Source organism: Kogia breviceps, chromosome 3, assembly GCF_026419965.1.
Source record: "Kogia breviceps isolate mKogBre1 chromosome 3, mKogBre1 haplotype 1, whole genome shotgun sequence".
NCBI classification, from domain to species: Eukaryota; Metazoa; Chordata; class Mammalia; order Artiodactyla; family Physeteridae; genus Kogia; species Kogia breviceps.
The window spans coordinates 10,918,322-10,944,085 of record NC_081312.1 but is presented as its reverse complement, the minus strand read 5'-3'; the positions used below and the strand labels follow the sequence as shown (position 1 = coordinate 10,944,085).

Below are 25,764 nucleotides of genomic sequence, written 5' to 3'. Positions count from 1 at the left end.
AGCTTTGAGGATATGTCCTGTCTCTGTATTCCCAGGGTTTGGCTCACAGTACATGTTTTAATTAGTGTCTATTGAATTGAACGGATTGGATTAAGCAGCAGGTCTTTCTTGAGCTACCCAGTGGGCTCAGCAAGGGCTAAATTGTGACTTTCTCTTTTTTATGCAGGGATTCCTAGAGGGGGTTACAGAAACAGGCTGGAGCAGGAGGCCCTGGCTGCTCTCCCTGGAGGTTTAACTGACTTCCCCATCTGGGCTCAGGTGTAGGCCCAGCTCTTTAGTGGTCCTCAGCCCACCCTGCCACAGGTGGCCAGGATCTTGGTGGCCCGATTCTACCAGTAGGCAAGGTCCAGAATCATCCACAGCTTCTTCTCCATCTTCTTTGCCCAGTTCCTTGAATGAACTTCTGCCTCAATTTCCCTTTGTATTTGCATCCCCCCAAGGGCTGGAGATGACCCTTTAGCTCAGCTCTCTTCACTGGGTCGCCTCTAATGCTTCCTGCTATCTGGACCTGTTTCCTTTACCCCAGTCACAACCTGGGTCCTTGGTCCCATCCAGGCAGGTCTCCCTCCTTGCCCCTCGGAACTGTGGGAGCAGTTTTCCTACCAGCTTGACCCAAATACTGCCCCTGCTGGGACCCTGCCACTTCACTGGCTGATAGAGACCAGCAAGCTTCTCTGGCTTACACTCACTGCCCCCTACCCACTTCATTACCCAGTATCCTCATCTTCTTTTGTATGTCATTGTGGTAGCCTCTCCAGCAAGTGGGGCTCAGTCACTTAGAAGAAAAAAGCCAGGAAAAGAAGGGACAGGTGGAAGTTTAGCAGGATTGGCCCTTACAAGGAGGAGGAGAAGAAGCCATTCGCCTAGGTCAGGAGTCAGACAACTGCAGCCCCCTGCCTGTTTTTGTAAAAAATCTACTGGAACCCAGCCACACCAGCCATTTACACATTGTCTCTGGCTGTGTTTGTGCTACAACGGCAGAGTTGACGGGTCATGAAAGAGACTGAATCGTCCCGAAAGCCTAAAACATTTACCATCTGGCCCTTTACAGAAGAAGTCTCCTGACCCCGGGCCTAGGCGAAGACCACCGAGGAGCACTGAGTTGGACCCTTGCATGGGTGGGTGTATTTTCCCCAAAGCCTCAGGGTTTTTGAAGTTGCATTACTAGTGTTTCCTCATCTGTAAAATGTGGACAGTGACGCGTTCTACCTCATAGGGTTGTTGAGATGACGAAATAAAGAAAGCAAGGAGAGAGCTTAAAGCAATGCCGGGCACATGGTCAGCACTCCATAAAAGTTACCGGGTACTGCTTTTATTCTCATGTTAAAGCCTGGAGAAGTAAGGCTCCTTGCCCAAGGTCTACGGCTAGTAAGAGGCAGAGCTGGAACGTGACCCCAGGTTGTCTGACCCCAGGGACTGTGCTCTCGACCACAGTCCGTATAGACTCCTGCTACACCCCCACACTCCAGCCCCGGGTGACAGCTCTGACAGCAGCAGAGAGGCCGGAGAGACTCCAGTCCAGATTTGGCCAGTTCTGATTATTGGCTTGGAGAAGAGCCAGGAATAAATTCAGTTTTCCTTCCCTCACGGAATCCTACTGGTTCTAGGATGTGAACAGAACATTTCCGAGGTTCCCAAGGGTGGAATGGGCCAAAATCTGCAAATGCATAGATTCCATGATTGTTTGCAGTGAGCATGCCTCTTACTAGTTGGGTGACCTTGGACAGGTTATGAAACCTCTCTGGACCTCTGTTTTGCCTTATCTGTAAACTGGAGCTGTCTACCCATCTCCCTGGGAGGATGGAAAGCGCAAGCGAGTAGAGGACCGAGGTGGTGCTTGGGAGACCGTACCAGACTCTACGGACCTCCAAGGAAACCTGCGCCACCTTATGAAGGCCAAACGAGGGGACGGCTCGCAGCTGCGGCTCATTTGGGTTTTCCCTCAGCCAGTCCCTCAGAAGCAAGACCTACAAGACCCATGGGAGCTGAAATGCGCTCATTAACCAAGGGTGTCCAGTCTTCGTCGTACGCCATTGTTTACCAGCGTGTAATTCTGCCTGACAACGGGATATTTTCAGCACCTCTGTTCCCTAAGAGTCTCATCTGAGGCCAAGCGACTGCAGCAGCTTCGTCTCCGTTTCCAAGCTACAACAGGACAAATAAGGTTGGACTGGATCAGACAAGATGGGTTATCCACCAAGACTCTTTTGTGAGCTGGGACTCAAGGGCTTCTGGCATTAATCGGACAATGCAGATCATTTAATATACCTCTTTAATAGAATTAATTTGCAACTATGTATTTTGGGCAAATTGGGTGTTTTAACAGTAATGGTCTTAAGAAGAATGAAGGGAGTGGTTGCAACTCACTGGAACAGAACCAAACTATGTTTTTATGAGAGTCAAATCCTCTGGGAGAGGAAGTGTTATCAGTAAGAGGCCGGCCAGCTCCTTCCGCTGACAGCAGTGAGCCTCTTTTGAAGGGGGTTCAAGAGAAACCACAAGAGCCACCGTTTACTGAGTATCTACTAGGTGTGAAGCACTTCACAAACATTATCTCTACTCCTCTTAGCCCTCTCTTCCCCGTTACTATTCCCACTTTGCAGGTGAGGCAACTGAGGCCCAGAAGTTAAATGACTCATCCAAGGTCAAGCTGGCAGTAGTAGCATTAGGACCAGAAGGCCATCTGACTTCATCAGAGCTTCGCTCAGTAAATGTTCATTTCTCTCTCCCTTTCTTTGGTTCTGGCCTCTCTTGGCTAAAATGTGCCAAGAGCATGGGATAAAGCAATCGGAGGGCTCTTCTGGAGGAAGCGCAGTCTTGTTGGTTTGTCTGTTTATTAATCATCTATAATAAATTTCCATCGAGCCACCGTCACTTCATCTGACAGAGGCATTTTCTCCTTTACTTTGGGAATTCATTTATTTGCCAAAAAATTATAGCTCACAAATTAAATCACATTTAGTTTCCCACTTAATATAATAGTTTTATGGCAAAGAATAAAATTTTCTGAATTCATCAGGTTGGGATGATGAACTCTATTAGATTAGGGGTCAGAGTTCACTCAGCCCTGTTGAGACTTGCCCCGAATTCAAATAATCATAGCTACCCTCTGTGTGGGCTTACTGCATGTCAGGCACTTTAGATACAGTAATCTCATTTAGTCTTCTCAACAGTGATGTGAGGCAGGTACTTCTGTTCTTAACCCCATATTACAGATGAGGAAACTGAGGCATGGAGAGACAATATCTGCAGGAGTCACTCATTAAGAGGCAGAGCAAACTTTGAATCCAGATATGTCTGCCTCCAAAGCCTTGGCTCTTTCTACTACATAATTCTGGCAGGTCAATGATAGGTAGAGTCCTTCGCTACTCACCTGACTGCGAGGTAACCTAGAATCACATAGACCAGAAGTCAGCAGTCAGCAGCCTGCTGGTGAAACTTGGCCCACAACATATTTTGTTTGATGAGCTTGAACTTTCCATTTCCCCTTTCAGTTTGAATACTTCCGCTAGAGCATGCAGGCTCCAGTTTTGTACCTTTTCCCACTACTGACCTCTGCCTCCCAAGCAGGAAGACCCCACAGCCTCTCGGCAGAAATCCTGTTGCCTCCGAGTTGGTGCTTCACTCATTCACCTGCTCCACCCTGCAGGCTTGTGAGTTTGCCACCCAGTTTAGACCGACCGTCTCATTTTACGGGCCTAAGAGGGGGTGGGATTGACCCAGTGTCAGTTGGGGCCGTACTCTCAGCCCCCCAGTGGCCCACCTCTCCCTGGCATCACTCCCCCCACATCTGCATGGCCACGGGCCCCCTCCACACCCCGACCCATCAGTTCGACCTCATTTCTAGTAAGGGCTGGTGGCTCCAAGGTGAGCCCTGGCAGCAGCTCTTCCCTGCAGGGTGCGCGGGACATTGGCGGAAGGCACGGATCTGGTCGAACAAAGAACTGGCTTTTTAATCATGCAGTCCAGACAAGTCCCCTCCCGCAGGCCAGTGGAGAGGGGAGCCTCCTGGGGCTGCCTGGCAGACGCCCTGATTTCCGCTCCTTCAAGTGGCCACTTGGAAAAGAAAGGAACAAGCAAGTAATCAGGCGTGAAGGACAGAAACACTCCAGGTGAGGACAGTCACGCTGCCCAGGTGGGGTGCTGGGGGATGGTGGTGGGAAGGCTCTGAAGAGGGGGTCGGGCCAGTTTCAGACAGCACGGTGTGCCCAGAGCCTTCAGCTAGAGAGCCCAGTGCTGGGCTCAGGGCTGGGGGGCAGCTGGAGGGGAATACAGACACAGGCTCTGCAGCCAGGTCAGTTGCGGACGTTCCTGCCGACCCGCTCTGTGACCACTGGCAAGTACTTCATCTCGCTGAGACTCAGTTTCATCAGCTGCAAAATGGAGATGCTAATTCCTCTCTGCTGACGTTTTTGTGAAGAGTAAACGAAATGATGTCTGTCAGGTACTTAGCACAGAGAGGGAGTCATAAAGAGGAATAACAGTGGAACTTTAAGGAACGCTCGCTACTCCTAGGAATGCGGGGCTCTGGGCTAAGCAGCCCACATTCACGCAGCCATTTCTTCTTCCAACTGTAATGCCATGTGACAGCTGGTGTTTTGCTGAGATGAAATCACAGCTTGCAATGGGACCTTGGCTCCCATCCTTTGGAATGCGGCATTCCTACGCCGCCCATGCGGTGACTCAAGGCTCCCCGCGTTTCTCTGTTTGAATGAGCAACTGGGAAATCCTCCTCCATATGGTGTGTTCTCTCATCATTGGAACTTCATGTGGTGTGAACACATCCTTGTGTTTGTAATGGGGATGATATTTTGAAAATAATAAATGGATCTGTCTTTTGTTCTTCTCCAGGAAATCGCGTTCCCCAGCCTAGCTCCATGGACGGCGTGGGTGGGAGGGGGTTCAGATGCAGGGAAAGTTCTGGTCACACGGCATGAGGGAATGGAGAGCCCACCTCTTCTGGACCCTAGTGGGCTGTTGGCCAAAGAAAAAGGGAGACAGATGTAGGGCAAGGCAGAGAGGCCAGGCGGGCATGTCGGCAGCTTCTCTGCTGGGGGTGAGAACATTGTAGAAATGCCCTGATGGGACTGTCCCAGGGAGCGCCACCACCTGGCGGTGCACAAGCCTCCAGGAGAAGAGCTGGCAGCCCTGGGCAGCCTCGGGGCTGCAAAGAGAATCCTGCCCCCCCACCCCCAGCTCTGGCAGCTCTCTCCCGGCTTGCGGGAGTGTGCAGGTTCCAGAGTCCCCGTGGCTGGAGCTGAGAGAGCAGGAAGATGGGCAGCGCCTGTGGTCAGGAGAAAGAGCCTGCCACAGTGTGGACGTTTGCAGCTGGAGGCGCCGTCACCCTCGGAGGCCGGAAGGGCCCAGGCGCAGTTCTGCAGTCACCTGTCCCGGAAGCAGCCCAGGCCGGCCGCGCGACCTGCCGGGACCCGAAGGTGCCACGTGGTCTGCACCCGCCTCTGCCTGAGACCACGGACACCCCCTCAGGGGCGCAGCCGGGAGCCTCCTGGAGGGGAGCCGGACCGAGGAGGTGGCTCACAGTTTGAGCATCTGGCCCAAAGAGACAGAGTCATGCAAAAGAAACTAGTCAAACCAGAAGAGGCCCAAACACCATCAATTTGCAAATTCAGGTTTTTCTACCGCCTCAACCGCCCTACGCAGTGAGGTGGGGCCTCTGAACAGTTTTGGGAAATAAAGTGCTGTATTCTTTTCTTGACGCTGTGTGTACGGTATTACATTTGTAACCCACAATTAATTAAGCAATTAATCCTACAAACATTTCTGGTGTCAGTCACACTGGGGGGCTAGAGACTTGGCAATGACTAAGACCCAACAGCAGACTAGGCCGCTGTCCTCACGCATCTTATATTCGCGTGGGAGGAGAAAGGCAGGAAATGCGTACACTTCTCAACAAGTGTCCTTAGCTGGCGAGAAGTGCTGTATTGAAAATAAACTAAGGCGACAGATTGGAGAAGGACTAGGGCTGGCTGAAGAAAGCCACGGGTGATAACCGGGGAAAGAGTGGCTGAAAAGACCTAAAATGAGAAGGCGCTGGCACATGTGAGGAGCTCAGGAAGGCCAGGGTGACGGAAGGGAAGAGGGGACGGGGAGTGGGTGCAGGAGAAGCGGGGCCCAGGTCGGGAAGGGCTTTGTGAGCCAGTGTTCGGAGTGTGGCGTTTAAGTGTGGAAAAAGTCACGGGCAGGTTTTTAACTCATGTATGGTCTGACTTAGGTTTTGTAAGGATCCCTGTGGCTTTTGTGGGAACGATCCTGGGGGCGGCAGGGGTGCAAGCAGAGAGCCCGGGCAGGGGCTGTCACTGTCGTCCAGGCAGGAAGTGATGGTGGCTTGGATGAGGGTGGTCAGGGCTGAGTTAAGCAGACGGATTTGAGTGTTTTGGAGACCGAGTTGATAGGACTCGCCGGTTTATTGGCCCCTGACAAATGATCACTCCTGAGAGCATGTCCCTTTTGAGGGGCAAAGAGGAATAAAGGCTGACTGTCAGGGTTTGGGCTGAGAAACAGTGGTGGTGAAGAGGCCAGGTGTGGAGGTGAGGACGATGGGGGGGACGAGAGGTCGTAAGGAGAGAGCCAGGAGTCCTTCCGGGCTCTGATGAGATGCCCGCGTACAGCAAGTGTGCAGCTGGACGCACTCAGGTCTGGGGACGATTGGGAAGTGGGGACCGGAGGTACGAACGTGGGAGTCGTGCGTGTTTGATGGGGTGTGGAGCCCAGGGCTGGATGGGCTCTCTGGGAGGGTGTGGCAGACAGAGGAGGGGGGCTGCACGGGGAGGCCAGGCAGCGGGGAGGCCAGCCGGCCACGGCGCCCAGCCGGCTTCTTTTCTCATCACCCACGACGACTAGAACGGTGCTGTTTGTTGTCACCGGGCGGTGACCACAAATGGGGCCTGAAATCTCAGTATGTGTTCCTATGATCCAGACATGTTTATTACACTTTTTTTAAAAGTTTGACTAAGAATGAAATCGAAAATTGAGTTCTCACAGAGAACAGACTTACCGCTGAGAACACGTCCCATCTGAAAGGATGAGGCCAAGCCTCCAGGCAAAAGTCGGTGGCGTGAAGCCAGCTCCCCTGGAATTCCACAGAACAAGGGCTCCTTCCACCAGGCCCTCCTCAGCCCTGCGCTTTGAGGACAGGTTCAGAGTGGCCTCACTGGAGATCGTCTGTGCGCTTAGCTGTGTCGTCACGATCCTCTGGACCCCTCTGTCTTCCTGGGCAGAGATTGGACTTCCTTGGGCTGCGCTCACATCAGGGGTGCAGCGCCCCTACTCAGACATCCCCCAACCTGCAAGCCCACCATCAGAGCGCCTCTTTCTTTGGGGGGGGGCCTTGCCTGACTCCCTTTTCATAATTACATTATCCCCATGTATCAGCGAGTCTGGAAAGGAGGACACTTTTTTAAAATTAAGGGGTGTAGGGCGGGGACATGAGGAACAACAAATAAAAGCTCCTGATTTCTTCTATTTCTAATGGTGGAGACAGCAAGTTACCTCTCTGCTCTGGGAGGAATTCCTGAGGGCCCCTCTTAGCTGGGAGTCAGTAGAAGCTCCTTTCCTTTTTGTTTGTCTTCGTAAAAAAAAAAAAAAAAAAAAAAAAAAAAAAAGGAGGATGCTTTCCCTCAGGAAGCTCCTGGGAGAAGAGAACTAAGCCTGAACCCCATCCCTTCTAGGCTTCACTGTTCGAAGAGCTTCTCTATTGGCCCCAGATGGCTCTGACTGTGGTTAGCCGACAGGAAAGGGCCCCCAGCCCCCTGAAGAAACTTAGTGGAAGAAACAGAGATGTGGCCTGAGGGCAGGAGCGCAGGGCTGAGGTCAAAGGTCAAGGGCTTCTGTTGAGGGAATGACTCTGAATGACCGACCTTGCAGCCAAGGCAGTGGTGACCACGCCCACCAAGATGAGAGCCCAGAGCAACCTTGTGGGGGCAGGATTCTGCTTCCTGTCCCTGAGAAACCCTCCCAGGAAGAGCCATCAAATGCGAGGCCAAGGGTGCCTCAGGCACCCACGCCCAACGGGAGAGCACTGAACTGGGCCTGGTGGAAAGTAGGCTGTTTACATCAGCCAAGGGGAGTCAGGAGGTCCAGGGCCGCCGTTCACATTGTTCTGGGCAGCCCTGCGGGCCCCTCTGGTTTCAGGGAGCCCCTACTACCCCTGGGGGCCCTGGCGTGGGCTCCCCGCCTTCGTGAGAGGGGGCTCCCCGGGTCTGTGGCTCACATGGCTGGGGCGAGGCCTTCTTGAAGACTGAGAAAGGAGGGGCCGCCTGGGTCTCAGGCCCATCTCCTCAGGGCCCAGGTGCCAGTACTGACGGAGAGGGCAGTTTTCCCCTCCCCCACCTACACAGAGCCCCCCTAAAGTCGTCCCATGCATGAATGTCTCACAGGACTTGGAGAAGCTTCTGTGGAGACCCAGGAAGCAGGGACTGGGTGTCACGTGATGGCCGTCTTGCTGGCGACCGGGGGCAACCCTGAAGGGTCTGAAGTCTGGAGCCAGATGTAAGTCCCCAAGGGATGGGTAGAGAGGACAGGAGAGCTTCTGGCTCCTGCCGGCTTGGAATGAGGACCCAACTACTGTGACCTCGATCCCGTGATGCTGGGACCCTTCCAGTCCCTTCCGTGTGCACATCCTGGAGAAGTAGCTGGCCAGGGATTATTACTCTTATTTTACGGGTGAGAAGACTGAGGCTCTGAGAGGGGAGAGGACTTGCCAGAATCACATATTAATTGATTCATGTTAGTACTAAATGAAGTAAGTCAGAAAGAGAAAGACAAATACCATATGATATCACTTATATGTGGAATCTAAACCATGCCACAAATGAACCTATCTGTGAAACAGAAACAGAATCACGGACACAGAGAACAGACTCGTGGTTGCCGGGGGGGGGGGAGGGGGTTGGGGGAGGGATGGAGTGGGAGTTTGGGGTTAGCAGATGGAAACTTTTATATCTGGAATGGATAAAAAACAAGGTCCTACTGTATAGCACAGAGACCTATGTTCAGTATCCTATGATAAACCATAATGGAAAAGAATATTTTTTTTAAAAGGATGTATATATATGTAGAACTGAATCACTTTGCTGTACAGCAGAAATTAACACAACGTTGTAAACCAACTATACTTCGATTAAAAAAAAAAAAGAAATCACAAAAATTGATTCATGTTAGATCCATGAATCCCTGACTCCAGCTTCCAGGGGCTGGGGATGCTGACGGTCCTGTCTGCTTTTCATGGGCTGGGAAGATAATCGGGTGTAAATCTAGCTGGGATGGACCATTTGAAATCTGAGGGCCTGTCTGGGTTGGAAGGGCCTAGAACTTAGAGCCACACAGAACTGGGTCTGAATTTCAGCTCTGCCATTTACTGCTTTTTTGACCCTTGGTGCGCCACTGAACCTCTCTGAACCTCTCTGAACCTCAGTTTACTCTTCTGTGAAATCGGGATGATCTACATCCTCCTAGGCTTGCGGGAAGCATTAAAAGAGACGATGTATGTGAAGCGCTGGGAAGTCGACCCTGGTTGTCCCTCCACCTCCACACTGGTGTCACTGTTTGCACTGCCACCACCAAACTGCTCCTGGGGGTGGGGCCCTATCCTGTTTCTCTGAATCCCCAGGACACAGCATGGTCAACACCTAGGGTAGGAGTGAACGCAGGCTCTCCAGTGGTTGACAGGTTCACACAAGAGAGGAGGAAGCTTCTGGAAGTGTCCACGGGAGAGAGCAGATATGAGAGCTCTGCACACAGGGCTGTCTGTGCCGTCCAGAGAAGGCAGAAGTCACTGGGCTCCGTGCACCTGTGGGCTTTTGGTCCATGTGGTGAGAGGATCTGCACAGCACATCAGATGCGGCCACGCAGCAAAGCCAAGGGGCGGGGGAGGGGAGCCTGAAACCTGCAGACGGGGAGGTGTGCACGTGGCGTGGTGCTGGGGGAAGCGGTGTGCGATGGCCGGGGAAGCGCAGCCAGGCCAGAGCCCGTGGCCAGGGAGCGGTCCCTATAGCCGTCAGCGGGGTAGGTTTGAGGATGTTCCTGTGGGCAGACAGAGGCTGGGTGGAATGAGGCCGAGTTTGGGGAAAGTGGGAGTGGGAGCAGCGTTGGGGGTTGGGACAGAGGAGGTGGGACTGGACAGCAGATTGGAGGGCCAGGGCAGGACCCACCGGATTTGAGGGCGGGGAGGAGCTGGGACCTCTGAGGTTTCCAGCTGGGACGTCAAGCATCGGGGAGGCTGAACCCCAGTGTTCAGCGTGCTGCCTGCCATGTATCAGATGCTCTGTACGTATCTGGGGAATGACTGAGCAAATGATTGACAGCTGAAGTCAGGAGGCTGCGGATGTACATTCGGGAGAGCCGCTCCCCAGCAGAGGAGGAGGGAGGAGAGGTGGCCCGAGGGGTCGGATGTGCTGGATGAGGTCACAGTGGCGCCCGGAGTCTGGGCTGGTGGCACGGATTGTGCCAGGGATGGAAACAGGAGACAGGGCATCAAAACGACTATGTCAAGGAATTTTACAGGTGCTTTCCTGACAGCTACTTTGGGAAGAGGCAGGAGGGAGCTTAATGGCTCCCTCCTGGGCGGGGGTGGGGTGGCGGGGGAGGGTGAAGGAAGGAAGTGGAGGTCCCGTGGGGCCAGTCACCAGGCAGGTGGGGTGGCTGGGCGTGCCCGAAGATGAGGCCGCAGCGAGGCCGCCGCCGGGAACCACACGCCACCGCTCCCTCCACCTCACAGGACCCTCTTCGAGATGTCACACGCGGTGAGTCTCAGTGCGCGTGGGAGGGAAGGAAGGAGGAAGAGCCGCCCCCCACTGGCCAGGAACAGTCGTTGCAGCACACCTCCGTGCGGCCACCCCGGTCACCTGTGGATCCCACCGTGTCCCACACCTGGCGGCGGCAGCAGGACCCCGAGCACGAGGGGCGAGGCTCGCGGGTGGGCACGCGGCTGGCTGGCGGCCGGAGCACGCGGCCGTGTTGGTCTCCGTCCGGAGCTGGAACCGTGGCCCAAAGGCCCAGAAAGGCGGAGTGGGGATGGGAAGTGGCAGGGGCTCTGGGCTGCCGCTCTGGGCTGCCGGCTCCCCAGCACGTGTCTTCTCTTAGGCTGGTGCTGCTTCCTGCCCGCCGGGCACCTGCAGGGGTCAGTGGGGCCTCACACCCAGGCCTGGTGCCCCCTGCCTCACGCCCCGCTGGCCTCGGGCTTTGCTGCTGTGACTTTGGCCAGGCTGGGGTGCTCGGGAGCCAGTACGAGGCCGAAGGTGTCCCACCGAATCTTCACCAGCCCCCAAGAGGGGACGCGGGTAGGTGGCCAGTGGGCGGAGGAGCTCTCCCTGTGGCCTGGGTGGCAGCCTTTTATCAGTGACAGCAATGGTGGCCGCCACCCAGTGCGCGCCTGTCTGCCAGGACACGTGTCAAGTTTCGGCAAATGACAGCTCGTGGAATCCCAGGTGGAGGTCGTGGGGGGGGGGGTGTGCCACCGAGATGACAGCCTCCTGGCTCTCAGCGGGGACTTCCATGGCTCCCCTCCGCTGCCCTGACCCCGGATGCCTGAGACACAGGCCCTTTCCTCCAGAGCCGCTGCACTGAGCCGACATCCCCCCGGGCTGTCAGCTTGGAGAAATTCCAGGCCCCCAACTCCGGGCACACAGGGGCCTCCCGATTGCCTCCACGGAGCTGACTCTGAAGCCGTGGGGAACCCAGGGAGAGGTGATGGGGTCCAGCAGCACCCCAGCTGAGGGGAGATCGTCTGGGTTGGGGTCCCCTTCAGTCATGTCCAGTGGCTGCATGCTGAAGACACCCAAGTCTGGGTGCAAACCCCAGTCCCACCCGTTTCCCGTGTCTGCGTGACCTTGGCTGTCACTCCGTCTCCAAACTGTTTCCTCACTCCTCGGATAAACACGATGATGCCGCAGCAGCAACTGTTTTCTTTCTCCATCCCGCCTGGCCCATCAGACAGGAGCCTCTTCTCTCCAAAAGCACAGGGAAAGAGGGCTGCTCCTGGTGGGGCTGGGGTCCCTCTGCTTGGGGGCGCAGGGCAGGCCACACCACAGTGATCTGAGCAGCTGCAGACTGACCCTGGGGGCGAGGTCTAGACCTGGGGGTAGATATAGTAGGAGGCCCGTCACTGGCCACAGAAGTAACCCGTCTCCCCTCCAGCGTGGCCCTTTGATTCTTGACCCCCGTGATTCCTGTGAGCACTTGTCAAATTCGAGTGACTGGCTCATCCAGTCTGCCAGGCACTTTTCCGGTTTCAGCTCTGAACGTTCCATATTTTAGGAAAACCCCCCCAGTCCCAGGCAAACTAGGATGGTTGGCCACCCTCCTCTCAACTGAGTCAAGGATCAAGATGGCCGGGCTGGGGATGAGGGAAAAGCTTGATACCTTGCAATCCCCATAAATGCCAGCCTCGGGGCATTACGATAAAACCATATAGAAACCAGGCAAGCCAAGTACCACGGCCAGCCAGGTACCCAAGGTACCTGGGTCTATAGCAGGGCCTCAAGGAAGGACCACACCGCCACACTCAGTCCGCTCTCTCCTTCCCCACTCCGCCACAAATGACAACTGACAGCCGTCTTTGTAAGTATATTTTTATTGAAAATAAAAAGGCATGGTGCTTTCTTCCCCGTAAGTGACATGGAGCCCACCCCCAGTGCTGCTGGTCCTGCGTCCTGTGCCACATCTCAGCACGGAGTCGGCATCAGTGGCTTGTTGGTGGGCAAGACGGCACCGATGCGTGTATTTGTCCATTGAGACAGAACTCCTGGGAATAAGAGCCATCTTCCCGGGTAATCTCGGCACGCGGTTAGGAAGGCAGGTCTCAGGGATTTACATTCATGCATTAGATGTCTCACGCTACCTGGGCTGTTTAAATCATACTTTGTACAGATTCAGAGAGTACAGTAATTATATATAGATATAGATATCTCTTTAAATATATATATATAACTATATATAATATATATGTCTATATTTTTACAGCTATTAGTCTTTCTTCCAAAACTTGCTTTAGGAGCTTCTAAGGAACACCTGAAAACTCTGGGAGATCTATATGCCACTCTAAAGTTAGGGTCAACTAGGAGACGGTTGAAAAATATCTATTTGAGAAAATGCAGAGAAGGAATGTGCATTTCGTTCTCAAAGTTCAGACCAGTCTGAGGATTGGTCCGTGTTTAGGGGCTGCAGATACATTCCTTAAATTAAAGTTCTAAGCTCAAACGCCAGGCTGGGGTAGTTTTATGGTTGCTTCTGTTGCTTATGCTGAAAATCCAGTGGGCCTCTCCCCCTGCACCCGTGAGAGCTGTCTTCCAAATGGCCGGTTCTGGGTTTGTTCTCAAGTGAATTCTCTTTTAAAAGCCGGGCCCTTCTCTTAGTTTTCACTAACTGGTGACAGGAAATTTGACAAACCCGATTTGGGGGAATTTACGCACAAACGTTAGCTTTTCATGGAGCCCTGGCTGTGTGCCTCCAGGGAAGGGGATACTGGCCCCAGAGTGACGGATGGATGGTTCACTGGGGTTCCTCGTGGGGAGCCTCCCCTGGGCTGGAGGATTAGGCTAATTGCAAAATCGGGCCTCCTACGTTTAAGCTCAGGTTGGGGAAGGTGGACCAGTAGGTTTGTGCAGAAGCCGGGCTGTGACCTGCCCCCCTTGGGGTCCCCCCCCCCCCGAGACTGGCTGTCCAGCGCTCCACGATCCCTTAGCCCGGATCCTTCCCTCTGGCTGAAGGTGCTCTCCTATCACTTCCGAACCCAGGATGGCTGTGTGCTTAGGGCTGGGGTCCTGCCTGGGTCTCTGTTCAGGGATGGGGGCCAGGGGGGACTCAGCAGGAGTTTGCAGGCAGTGGGGGAAGTGCGCTGGCGTGGGGTGTGCCCCGCTGAGGACCCACAGCCTCTGGCCTGCTTGTCATCCAGATGTGCACCCTTGGGAACTGGAGGCCGTGAGCCATGACTGCTGTCAAGTGCTCACCAGGGATGAAGGCCACAGGTGGCCCTGTGCTAAGGTGCACAGGGAGAGCAAAATCCAGTCCACACCCACACTCAGACCTCAACGCACGGGGAAAATGGAAAAGCAGGAAAAATCCTTTCCGGGAGAGTCTGCCGTGGACCTGTCCTCAGCCTGTACCCGCTGACCTGGGAGCAGGACCTGGGTCAGGGTCACAGCGCACTCCCCATTTCCCCTGCGCTTGGCCCACAGACAACTCCGTGGGCACCAGGGCTCCTGGACAATGGATGTTCCAAGGTTCAGCCCAAGTGGGGACTGGCTGTCAGTCTATCAGTCTCCCCTGATGGGATGGGAAAGTCTCACCTGTGGCCCAAACACCCCCCAGAGAACGACACCGATGGCTTGGGAGGCGGTCAGTGTCCCCAGGCTAAGTCCCTACATAGCCAGCCAGTGGAGCCGCTGGCTGGGTCGGCTCCCTCCTCAGCAGGTGTGTGGGCAGTGAGGGAACCGCGGGGCGTGTTCTCCCAGCGCACTGTGCAGAACCAGAAGGCTGCTGTCTGCAAGGGCCTAGCAATGTGCCCACGGGGCAGGAGGCCGCCTGCCAAAGAGGCTGGCAGATGGGGGTCACCAGGCCTGGAGGGTCCCTCTCCTCACATCTCCTTTTCTTTCCTTCGTCTACCAACCACTCCGGAGGGTTCAGCGCTTTTAGAACACAAAAGACATTCAAAGCAAGCCACAGGAAGAACACTGCCTCCTTCTGGGTGACGGGAGGCCTGGAGACTCTCAGGGAAGGGTCTGGGTACCAAGCCTCAGGGGAGCATCAGGGGCCCCAGCGCCAGGCAGGGTGGGCCCAGCCCAGGGGGCCGGCGGTGGGTTTGGCACAGGTGGTGGCCTCTGCCGGGGGAAAGGCAGGGCCTGGCTCACATGGAAGCGTTGGCTCCTCTGAGGGTCCGGTGGGGGAATGAACCTGAGGACAGGCGTAGTGGCCCCTGTCCTTCCCGGGCCCTGGGCCTGAGGTTCAGTGAGTCGTTTTTCCCTGCTCAGCTGGGTCCGGAGGGGACTCTGCAGGCTGGGCTCACGGCCCTCCGTGGCAGGGGGTCAGCAGACAGGGGCCCCAGGCGTCGGTGGGGACGGGAGGGAGAAGGCAGGCCCTGAAGACTGAGACAGCTGCAGATGGGCTGGCGGACAGATGTGTGGGAAGCACCTTTGCACGGGGACGTCTCACGGATGCGCCCACGGCTTCTGTTGGGAACAGCTTGGTCAAGGGAGAAGCAGGCGGGCTTCCTGGGGAGGAGGAGAGGTTTCCTTCTGGCTAAAGGGGGACGCCTCCCCGCCCCAGCAGACAGACTCCCTGCCTTCTCAGAGCGTGTGCTTTAGACAGCAGCCCGGAGACAGTCAGCGGATCAAACGCAAAACAAGGAAGAGACGGGGACGTGGGTGGCAGCGCCGCCCGGGTGCCGCGCGCACGTGAGCCCGGCTCAGCATGGTGTCCACTGCCCCTGCCCACGGACTGGCCAGGGGCGAGGCTGGGCAGAGTTTGGTTTCTCCTTCGGGAGGCTCGAGGCCCGCAAGGCAATGAAGTCCCGACAAGCCCAGCGTCAGCTCACGTCCACCTGCTTTCCTGTGTCCACTAGTGCCGCCGAGGTGCCCCTCTGGCCAGCGGCCCGGGGCCTGCAGACTCACACCACGGCGCTGTTCACGTCCACCCCTTTGTTGCTGTGCGAGGAGGTCATGGGATACTCAGCAACACCGGTGCCGTTTTCCTCTTTTCTCAGGGGTTTCCTGGGGGCCGGTGCAGCAGCGGGAAGGCAAGGGAGGGGGAGGCAGGGGCATCCGTTAGTTACCGATGCCTGGCGGGGGGTACCTCACCCTCCTAGTTTTCCCGCCAGGCTCTGTTCCAGGTCAGCATCCTTGGGGTGCTAGTCTTCGTGGGACTCAATCAGAAGCGGGATGTGGTCTTAAACTAGGGTGACAATATAATGTCATGCAAATGTAGCTGACGGTGAAAGAGGGGAGCCGTGAATAATGAAGCAGAGACAAGAGGCATGATTTGGAACGGTTCTGGACAAACCAGAAGGTATGCTCAGCCTAGTACGATATCTGGTCAGGCTTTGGTTGGTCTCTTTGATTATGAGCCAACAGACATGGTGATGAATATTTGGGGTGCAGACGGTTAAAAGAGGAGGGGCGCTGGTGGTCGGACTTTATAATCTCATCTCTGTGTGATCAAAGGCAGGTGGAAAATGTGATGAAGTGGATGGTGGTGCTGGTGGTAATGGTGGTGGAGGCGGTGATGGTGGCTCTGATGGTAAAGGTGGTAGTGACGGTGGGTGGAAGTGGTGGTAATAGTAATGGGGGTGGAGGTCCTGGTGGAGTTGATGGTGGTGATGAGAGCGTCCGTCATGGTGGTGGTCATGGCGGCCATGACAGTGGTAATAGTAATGGCGGTGCAGTTGAAGGCAGTGGTAATAGTGATGACGGCAGAGATGGTAATGGCGGTGGTGATGGTGATGGTGAATGTCCAGACGAAACTAGCGCACCCCAGTGGCTCTCAAACACTTCACATCGAGCCATTTGAAACTCACTCCAGAGGCCCTTTAACCCCAGGAGCCATTCCTCTTGCAAACACAGGGCATTGGGAAGGCCGGGAGGGAGGCTTCGAGAAGGCTCGTGCCCGCTCGCTGAGACTCTGAATTCACAGCACTGCTTTCTGGCCTGGCTCAAATCCCACCTCCGCTTTTGCACGGTTCAGGAGGGCTTCGGCCCCACTCAGCCCCAGACCTGAGTGGCCACAGCCTCCCCACAGGTCCATGCCGTATCTGCTGTGTAGCCCGACCCCATGCCACAATCCTGCTGTCTCTTGGGTGGATCTGAGGCCCATGAGGCAGCAGCTCAGACACCTCCTGTATCCCCAGTAACGCTGGGGCTGCGCCTGAACTGGCTTTCATCGTGTGTTGTCTAATTTGAACGCTTGCGGTCACTGTTGAAAGCCTAAGGACTGATTGCATCTGCCTTCTCAAATGTCCTCAGAGCCTCCCCAAACCCATCAGGAGAAGGCCTGGTAGGTGGAGACGGTTTGATGCCTACGGGATAAGGGCCTCGGTGATTAGTTTAGGGGAGGGAGGGCCTGTGAGCAGCTTATCAGTAGTTTCATGGGGTGGGAGTACCAGGCCAGTTCAGAGGCAACACGGACATCAGCCACACATTTTCTTGTCCTCTCTCACAACGGTCCCCTGAAGGAGCTAGGCCTGAAGTTATGAGATTCATTTCACGGGGAAGCTGAGGCTTAGGGAGAGCTGTGACTTGCCCAAGGACCTCCCAGCTAGTTTGCGGTGGAACCTGGAGTAGCACCCACTACTTACCGTGTCCTGGTCCAGACATCTTTCTGCTACATCAGCATCCTGCTGCTACTGAGGATAAAGCAGGCATTCACCCCCCCAAATGGGCTCTGTGGTCCAATCACCTTAGGAAGGCCCTCCTCCATCCCCCAAAGTTCTCAAGAGTCCTCCCCGAAGCCTGTCTCATTTTGCTTTAACCCAGCACGTGCTATGTTCTAGGGTCTGAACATCCCATTTATGTAGATGCTCACAGACACTTTGTGGAATTCAGAAAGGGCTCAGACAAGTTGCCTTGTTTGTGATGGGCTCCTGGAAATGATGGGCTCTGAGTTGACCTCTCCCCCTGCCCCTTTCTCCCTCTGTCTCCTTTACCCTTCCTCCTGTGCCACCCACCCCTTTCCAGGGGCCTCAAGCAGCTCTGACCTTGCTGGGTGGGCTTGATTTCTGACTCAGAGAGTTTTACCTGGCCTGGAAAATTGGGTGTGGGGATGCGTATTCTTACAGTGAGATCCTTTGTTGCCCCTAACGTGAGGCCACCGATGGACTTAAGTGAGATTCCTAAATCTATCATTAATATGGAGGGATTTCATCAGAATCAGGGTTCCAGAAAATAAAGGCAAAAATCTCTGGGCCCAAAGATTTTTCTGCTTTTCTCCCTAATAAATATTCACTCTTGGGCTAGGTCTGAAAAATCAGCTGCAATGGGTCCAGGGCAGGGGAGATGAGGCTTAAGGGCCTTCAAGCGTGGATAATGAGGGACTTCCCTGGTGGTCCAGTGGTTAAGACTGTGCTTCCACTGCAGGGGGTACGGGTTTGATCCCATTTGCTTCGTGGCACAGCCAAAAAAAAAAGGTGGGGGGGTGGATAATGAATTGCTGAAGGGGGTCTGGAACTCACAGGGAAATGGACAAAGCCTGGAGGGCACACAGTTCCTGCCTTTTTTAGCGAGGAGGTAGGTAGGAAATGACCAGGATTCCTTCTGTCAGGAGGAGAGGAGAAACTTCTAACGCAGGCTGCCGGCTGGGAGACCCTTTGCATTCCCGGGGCCTTGGGGGGCCTTGGGGGGAACGGTGGCTGAGAGGGCGTGGCTGGAGGGACACTGGGGGCAGCGGCAGGGCCAGGAGAGAGCTCCAGGGCCCTCTCAGTGACTCAGCCAGCTTGGCAGACAGGAAAGGGGGTCTCAGCAGGGGCTCCACCCAGCAAACAAGGCAACACTTGGCTGGCGCAGCACTGCCTCAGGAGCAGTCCAAGAGCCTGGGTACGTTGAGGGGAGAGTGGCTGCCCCAAGGGCTTTTCTGAGAGGTGAACTTGGTCTGCTCCCCTCCCCCACTGGAGCTGAGCCCCCATCCACTCTGCTCCCTGGGCTGCTGCCCCAGCCCAGTCCTGAAACCCTTCCGGGGTTCACTGGAGCCCGGTGGAAGCTGGAGTTTTACCTACGGCAGGCTCTTCAGGGTGACTCTGCAGAAGTGCTGGGAGGAAGAATCGGGCTCAGTAAACCCAGCTCCACCACTTTCTACCGTGTGACCTTGGGCAAGCCACTTAACCTCTCTAGGCCTCAGTTTCCTGGTCTATAAAATGGGCACAATAATGGTGTCCATTTCATAGCCCCGTTGGGAGGATTAAATACGTTAATGCGTGTCAAGCCCCAAGATGAGCATCTGGCATACAGTAAGTGCTCCGTAAGTGTGTGTTAGCTCTCAGTACTGCGGTTGGAAAGGGGTCAGCGGGGAGCAGCCAGCGGACTCCAGTCCGCACAGACGTCCCACCTAGTGTGCACCCGGCGGGGCTCCTGAAGTGCTAGGGAGGCTTGTGCGGACCCAGCCAGCCGGGGAGGTCCCGCTAAACCAGAGAAAGGCCTTTCCACCAGGTCTGTGTGGGAAGAGATGGGCGCAAACAGCTGCCTACATGGCCTGGTTCCTAAAACCAAGAGAAAGGGAAGTGAGCTCTTCCTTGGCCCTGTGCCCGACCCCCAGCTGTCGGAGGGTGAGGTCTCCCACCTTGAGATCCCACGCCCACCCCACCCCGGCCTGGCGCACAGGAGGCCACCCCCCACCCCCGTTCTCCGCTTGGAGGGCGGCACCGATGCCTCACCGCCTGCAGAACACCGGCTGGTCCAGCCTGGGCAGAGCGGAGCTCTCTGGGTCAACGCTGGCTAGGCTGCCACAGGCCCCACCCACAGCCCCTGCTCTGTGGGGTAACTGGAAGCAAAACACAGCTCTGAGGGCTTGAGAGGGAGGCTGCCGGCTGGTTTCTTGTCTCACGCACCCCACGGAGGGTCATTCTCAGCGAAGTGAGGTTAAAGGTCTCAGATCCCCTCTTCCAAAGGCATTCATCCTCCCCACAGCCCACTCCCGACACACACACACACCTACGCACCCAGAGCACACACACATACCACACTACACGTACATCACACACACGCACCCATGTACACACACAACACACAAACCCACACATATACATATACACGCATACATGCCCCCCACCCATATACACACACCACACACATACATGCACACGTATATCACACACACATGCTCACACACACACACACGGTTCTACCATGAGATGCCTCTGTAGACTGCAGATTTCTCCAAACCTTGTCAAGAAGCCAAAGAAAAGCCTTTCTGGGCCACAGAGGGTGTCCCTGACCATGAGAAGCCCCCCATTTCCCACCCCGCATCCTCTGCCATCACCAGGGGAGGGCGAGCCAGGCATGTGGCTGATGGACCTCACAGTCCAGTCGCGTCCCCTGTGCTCACCGTCCCCCCACCAGCCAGCACCGTCCCTCCCTTGTTCGGCCACATCTGCTGAGCAAGTCGAAGGATGGCGCCGGGGAGGCTCTGGGGCTCATGTCCTCCTCGGGACCTGGCTGGCAGGACAAGGCATCCGGATCTTATTCTGAGCGCAGTGGGAGCCATCAGAGGACTCCTTGTATCGGGGATTCCTGTCTATCCCCTCACCCTGCCCCATAACCTTGACCCAGCGTGTCTGGAGAGACGAGTTCAGGGAGGATGGCGCTTCCTGGTGACAAAAGAAGGCCTAAGAAGCAGGGACCCGTCTGAATCTCCCATCCGCTGGTGCACCCCGCAGGGCTCCTGAACCGAGGATCCCGGGCAGGCAGAGCAGCTGGCCCCTACAGCCTGCCTCCTACCACCAGGATGGGATTTCATCACCCACCACAGCACGTGGACTCCTTGGGGCGGCGGAGAAGCACAAATAAGCCCAGGTAAGTATCTCAGCGCAAGGCAGTCAGGACACCCTGCGCCCCAGCCCCTTCTGGGCCCAATCTCTTCTTGGACGGAGAAGTGCAGTGACGGTAAAAATAATGCAAGATACTGAGGCATCTGGGGCTTCCCTGGTGGCGCAGTGGTTGAGAGTCCACCAACACCGATGCAGGGGACATGGGTTCGAGCCCCGGTCTGGGAGGACCCCATATGCCGCGGAGCAACTAGGCCCGTGAGCCACAACTACTGAGCCTGCGCGTCTGGAGCCTGTGCCCTGAAACAAAAGAGGTCGCAATAGTGAGAGGCCCGCGCACCACGACGAAGAGTGGTCCCCGCTTGCCGCAACTAGAGAAAGCCCTCGCACAGAAACAAAGACCCAACACAGCCAAAAAATAAATTAATGAATTAATTTAAAAAAAAAAAAAAAAAAGAAAGAAATCTGTGTGTTGATCCCACCACTGGGACAGCCGAGAGGATGGCAGCTCGGCTCAGGGGAAGGAGTGCTGGCCCAGGAGTCTTGGTCCTGCAGCAAAGCACTGGAATCAGCTCTCTGAAGCCAGCCCAGGTCCCAAAGGAAGTCAGACTGTCTCTGAGCACAGCAACGCATCTGTGCTCAACACCGATGCCCAAAGGGTCCCTCCTCGGAGCATACTACTGTTAACTGAATTCACGATACAGCCGGACATGATAGTCTCAAATTCCAGCCAGAGGGGTTGGATTTGGGGGCCTGGGGGGAGCCGCACTGCTATAGAAGTGGCAGATGGGAAAGGCTGGGTCTCAAGCACACAATCACTGCATTGGGCTCCCAGCTGTCCCAAGAGGTGTTGGTGCAAAAGGGAACCCCAGTCTCCAGACCCCAGGGATGCAAGATGCATTCGAGGTGAATTTCTTGCTCCTGGAAGTTCATGGCAAGTTGAGGCTGGATGAAGAGGTTCCACTCCTGTTCCGAATCCCGGACCCAGCCCACCTGGTCTTCCTCTGGCCCCTGCTCTGACCCTGACTAGGCAGTTCAGCAGAGGCCGGCCAGGGAACAGAGGGCTGGGTTGCTGGGTGTGTCCTCTGGGGCGGAAGGGGAGGCGGCAGATGGCAGGGCCCGCCTCCTCTGAGGCAGTCTCAGCCTGAGAGCGTGTCATGTGCGGGCGGCAGGGAGGGCAGGCCTCTCCAGTGTGCGTGCACTGGAGCTTGGGTACCGGGAAGGGGCTTGGCGGGAGGGGGCAGAGATGGCAGACGGTCAGGAAGCTGATGAAGGGGTGTGGCCAGGCATTAAAACTGTGCACACGTTATTCACTCGAATAGCAGATTCTACTTCACTCACCCAGAGGGAGAGGAACAAAACGACTAAGTTTACTGAAATTCTACATAGAGTTTGTCATTTTTAAAGGCAGACTCTGGCACATCTGTACAAACAAGCCTCCATTTGCACCACAGGAAGTCATGGAAGAGTCACCACGTGCCAGGCGTGTGCCAGGCGCTGTGGAGGAGAGAGAGGAGACGCGTGAGACAGGACGACCACTTCCCCGTCTGCTGTGCCTGTTGTGTGCGTGTGCGTGCGTGTGCACAGTCACTCACGCACTCGCGCACGAGCACATGCACATGCAGACGACGACAGTAACCCACCCAGAGCGGAAAGCAGAAATGTAAATCCAGGGAGAGCTACAACTCTAGCACTTGGCGGGGAAGAAAGGTCTACCCCAGCCCAGGGCGCCATGTCCGAGGAGGTGTGTTTGAGCTGGGTCTTGAGTGGGCAGTAAGGACTCAGCTGGAAGCCAGGAGGGCAGCTCCCTGCATCCTCAAAGAATGTGAGAGGAGGGCTGGACCCCTCTGTGACCTGAGCCACGTCTCGTCCCCGTCCAGGTCTCAGCTTCCTCCTACGACCATGGAGGTTTATTCTGGCTCAGACATCACAGGAACCTCATTTGCCCTCCTCCATGGCATTCTAGCTGCCCGGGAACCAGGTCTTCTTGACTTGCCACGCACTCAGTAAGAGCTAACCCTCTTCTGGGCCATCCCAAAGCTCCAAAAAGAACATGAATTCTAAAAAGAAAACTGACTTCACTAAACCGACTTGCTATCGAGTCTATGATTCAGGAAAGATCTTGGACAAATTCCACGATGGAGTCAAGCTAAAGAAATAAAGAACTGGAGTGGGAGAAGGAGAGGGAGAGAGCCGAGTGCAGCCAGTTCCCAGAGGGGAGCTCGGAAGGCTGTTGGAGAACGCAACGACTGTGCATCAAGCCCAGAGAGCTACCATCCCCTGGAGAGGAGGACGGATTCTCCAAGACAAGCATGGAACTGACAGACTGATCACCGGATGTATTTGACCCTATTGGGAAGAGGCATTGCTAACTCCAGGGAAGGAAACAAATCATAGTACACTCAGCTGTGATCAATATTTACATTATCACTTACTAAGGGAGACACTGGCTAGTCACTGAACCTCTCCCGGGAGACACCTCTAGCAAGTGGATGGGAAGCGGGGAAGTGCTTTGTACGTCTGTGGGTAGGGTTAGGGTCCTGAACCTTGTATCTGCTATAGTGAAAAGTCAATTGATAATGTTTCAAATTGAAAGAAAATGTAAGTAGAGTATCCACATCACTTAGAATATGCAGGGAAATGCCAGAAGGAACAACTAACACTCAAAAGTGGTTGTGCCTCTTGTGAATGAGATCTGGGGAGAAAGAGGGACAATCGGGGGCTGCTGGTTTTCTTTTTTTTGCGGTACGCGGGCCTCTCACTGTCGCGGCCTCTCCCGTTGCGGAGCACAGGCTCCGGGCGCGCAGGCTCAGCGGCCACGGCTCACGGGCCCAAATGCTCCGCGGCACGTGGGATCTTCCCGGACCGGGGCACGAACCCATGTCCTCTGCATCGGCAGGCGGACTCTCAACCACTGCGCCACCAGGGAAGCCCTGGTTTTCCTAATAGGCTGTGACTCATTTGACATTTTTTTTTTTTTTTTTTTTTTTTTTTTTTTTGTGGTACGCGGGCCTCTCACTGTTGTGGCCTCTCCCATTGCGGAGCACAGGCTCCGGACGCGTAGGCTCAGCGGCCACGGCTCACGGGCCCAGCCGCTCCGCGGTATGTGGGATCTTCCCGGACCGGGGCACGAACCCGTGTCCCCTGCATCGGCAGGCGGATTCTCAACCACTGCGCCACCAGGGAAGCCCCATTTGACATTTTTAACTATGAGCATGTGTTGCTTTAATAAAAATAAAAATTAACTTTAAAAGTGATAATGAACGTTCTAAGTCCTAACCATACTTTCTAACCATAAAGCCACCTCAAGAGGCACGCACGGCACCCCTGACGCTTGCGGTAGGGGAAGCACCTCTCCCACCCCCTTCTCTTCCTCTCCCTCATTACCCTGAGGTTCTCTTTTTTCCTCTTCATAGCACTCAGTCTTTTAAAGCACTTCATTTATTAATTTGCCAGTGTGTGTGTGTATGTTTGATCTGCTTCCCCCAGAAGGACGGGGCGGGCAGGGACCCAGTCTTGTTTATCGCTACATCCCTGACATCTAGTCTAGGCCCCAGCACACAGTAGGTGCTCGATAAATACGCGTGGACCAGCACTGGCTCACTGAGCAGCCTATGCCAGTCAGTGGGTTCTAAGGCCCATCAAGGAGACTCAGGTGTTCAAAAGCGCCTGTTCTCCTGGAAGCAACTCAACCACGGAAAGCTGAGGCGCACGGGAGCCCAGCAGTGATGCGGCTGTCAGGCACACGTGTGCACACTGCAGCGTACTCCCAGGGGGCAGCATGCTTGCTTATTGCCTGCAATTAGCAGCCTGCAGGATCGGCCAAACTGTTCTGCAGCCTTTTATTGGTCTTTCGGCCAATACCCTGTAAATTAGAAGGAAATGGCTGTCAAGTGGCTTAATGGCAAATTGGTGGCAGGGGGTGAAAGACCCGTGCCATGTACCACCAAAGGAAGCAGGTGGGAGGGGGAGTGCCTTGGGAGTGGGGGTAGCTCAAGGGAGGGGGCTGGGAGGGGTGAGGCCATCTCTGCAACGCTGGCCTCTGCATGAAGGGTGTGGCCGGCAGAGAAGCTGCAAACCCACCTTGGAGAACGTCCTGGCTCTTGAGGGCCCACAGGCCCGTGGGGTGCCACCTGGCCCTCCTCCCCAGGCACTGGGCACCCCGCACCTTGGAGCTTGATCTCCATGCCTCTCACTGACTCAGGCTTGTCTGAGGTCCTTGTCCCGCCCTGGACCAAGAGGTTCTTCTGTCCTCCCGGCTCACAGAGCCTTGGTCTTCCCTCCAGCCAGTCCTCTCCCATTGTAATTCCTGGTCCTTTGGGGGGCAATCTGATTAACGCCCACTTCTCCCCCCAGGGATGTGTGCAGTGAAGGCAGGGGCTGTGCCTGAAGCACCCACCACCAAAGCGCCCAGGCCAAGCACAGCCCTGGCACCTGGCCCAGTATTTACACGTCTGGGTGGTGGAAGGACCTAGCGGCAGTGGTCCGCCTGCCATCCCAGGACAGAGAAACAGAGGCTCAGGGAACTGGACAGAGACTTGAGGGGCCCTCATTTTGAAGATGAGGGCAGTGATACCCACTGAGCTGGGCTGGGGCTGGGAACAGAGCGCGGGGCCTTGACTCCCAGTTCTGGGTTCTTTTAACAGCTCCAGGCTGTCCTGTTGTCTGATGACAGGTACGTGCCAGGCCTGGGGTGGGGAAGAGGCCTGGATGGAGCCCGAGGTCCAGAACGCCCAAGGGCTCTGGGGCCTGACCACCCTGTGATCACAGCAAGCTCAGAGCAAGCAGCCACTGAAATGCAGACTGCGTGGCCTCCCCACGGCTGGGGACCCTCCAGAATTTGCGTTATTGACAGGGGACTTGGGGGCCACTGCACGTGTTAGTCCCACTAACACGTGGGATGCCCATCTCCTTCCAAAAAGCTTCTCAAGCCCCCAGGTCTAGGTGAGGCGCCCCTTCCTCTGGGATCCCCCAACCTGGATGCCCTGTGAGCACCTTACCTCCCAGCACAGAGCTGGGACCTTGGGAACATTTGTTGAGTCATAGGATGAAGTTTGAGTCACTGAGTCTGTGTGTGGAAAGTGCTAAGTAGACCCCACCTCCCATCAAGGTCCATGCCCAGTGAGGGCACCACGGGGGTGCTCCTTATGCCTCTGCACCCCCACCCAGTCTCCTCTCATCCGTGCGGTCACACCCCACATGCCAAGCCGAGCTGGCATCACCAGAATCATCTCCTTCCCATCCCAGCTGATGCTAGAACCATCCTCCCAGCAATCTGGCTCCAA

At 55.6% G+C, this 25,764-nt stretch overlaps 1 protein-coding gene across 1 annotated transcript in view; it reads right to left on the bottom strand.

The window, feature by feature from the left end:
• Window positions 1–12,581: 12,581 nt before the first annotated feature.
• The window catches only part of PRIMA1 (proline rich membrane anchor 1), a 62,217-nt gene continuing 49,034 nt past the window's right edge, over window positions 12,582–25,764 (bottom strand). The window contains 1 exon segment of the mRNA XM_059056908.2: window positions 12,582–15,722. Coding sequence (XP_058912891.1) covers window positions 15,620–15,722 — 103 coding nt within the window. The 3' untranslated portion in view covers window positions 12,582–15,619.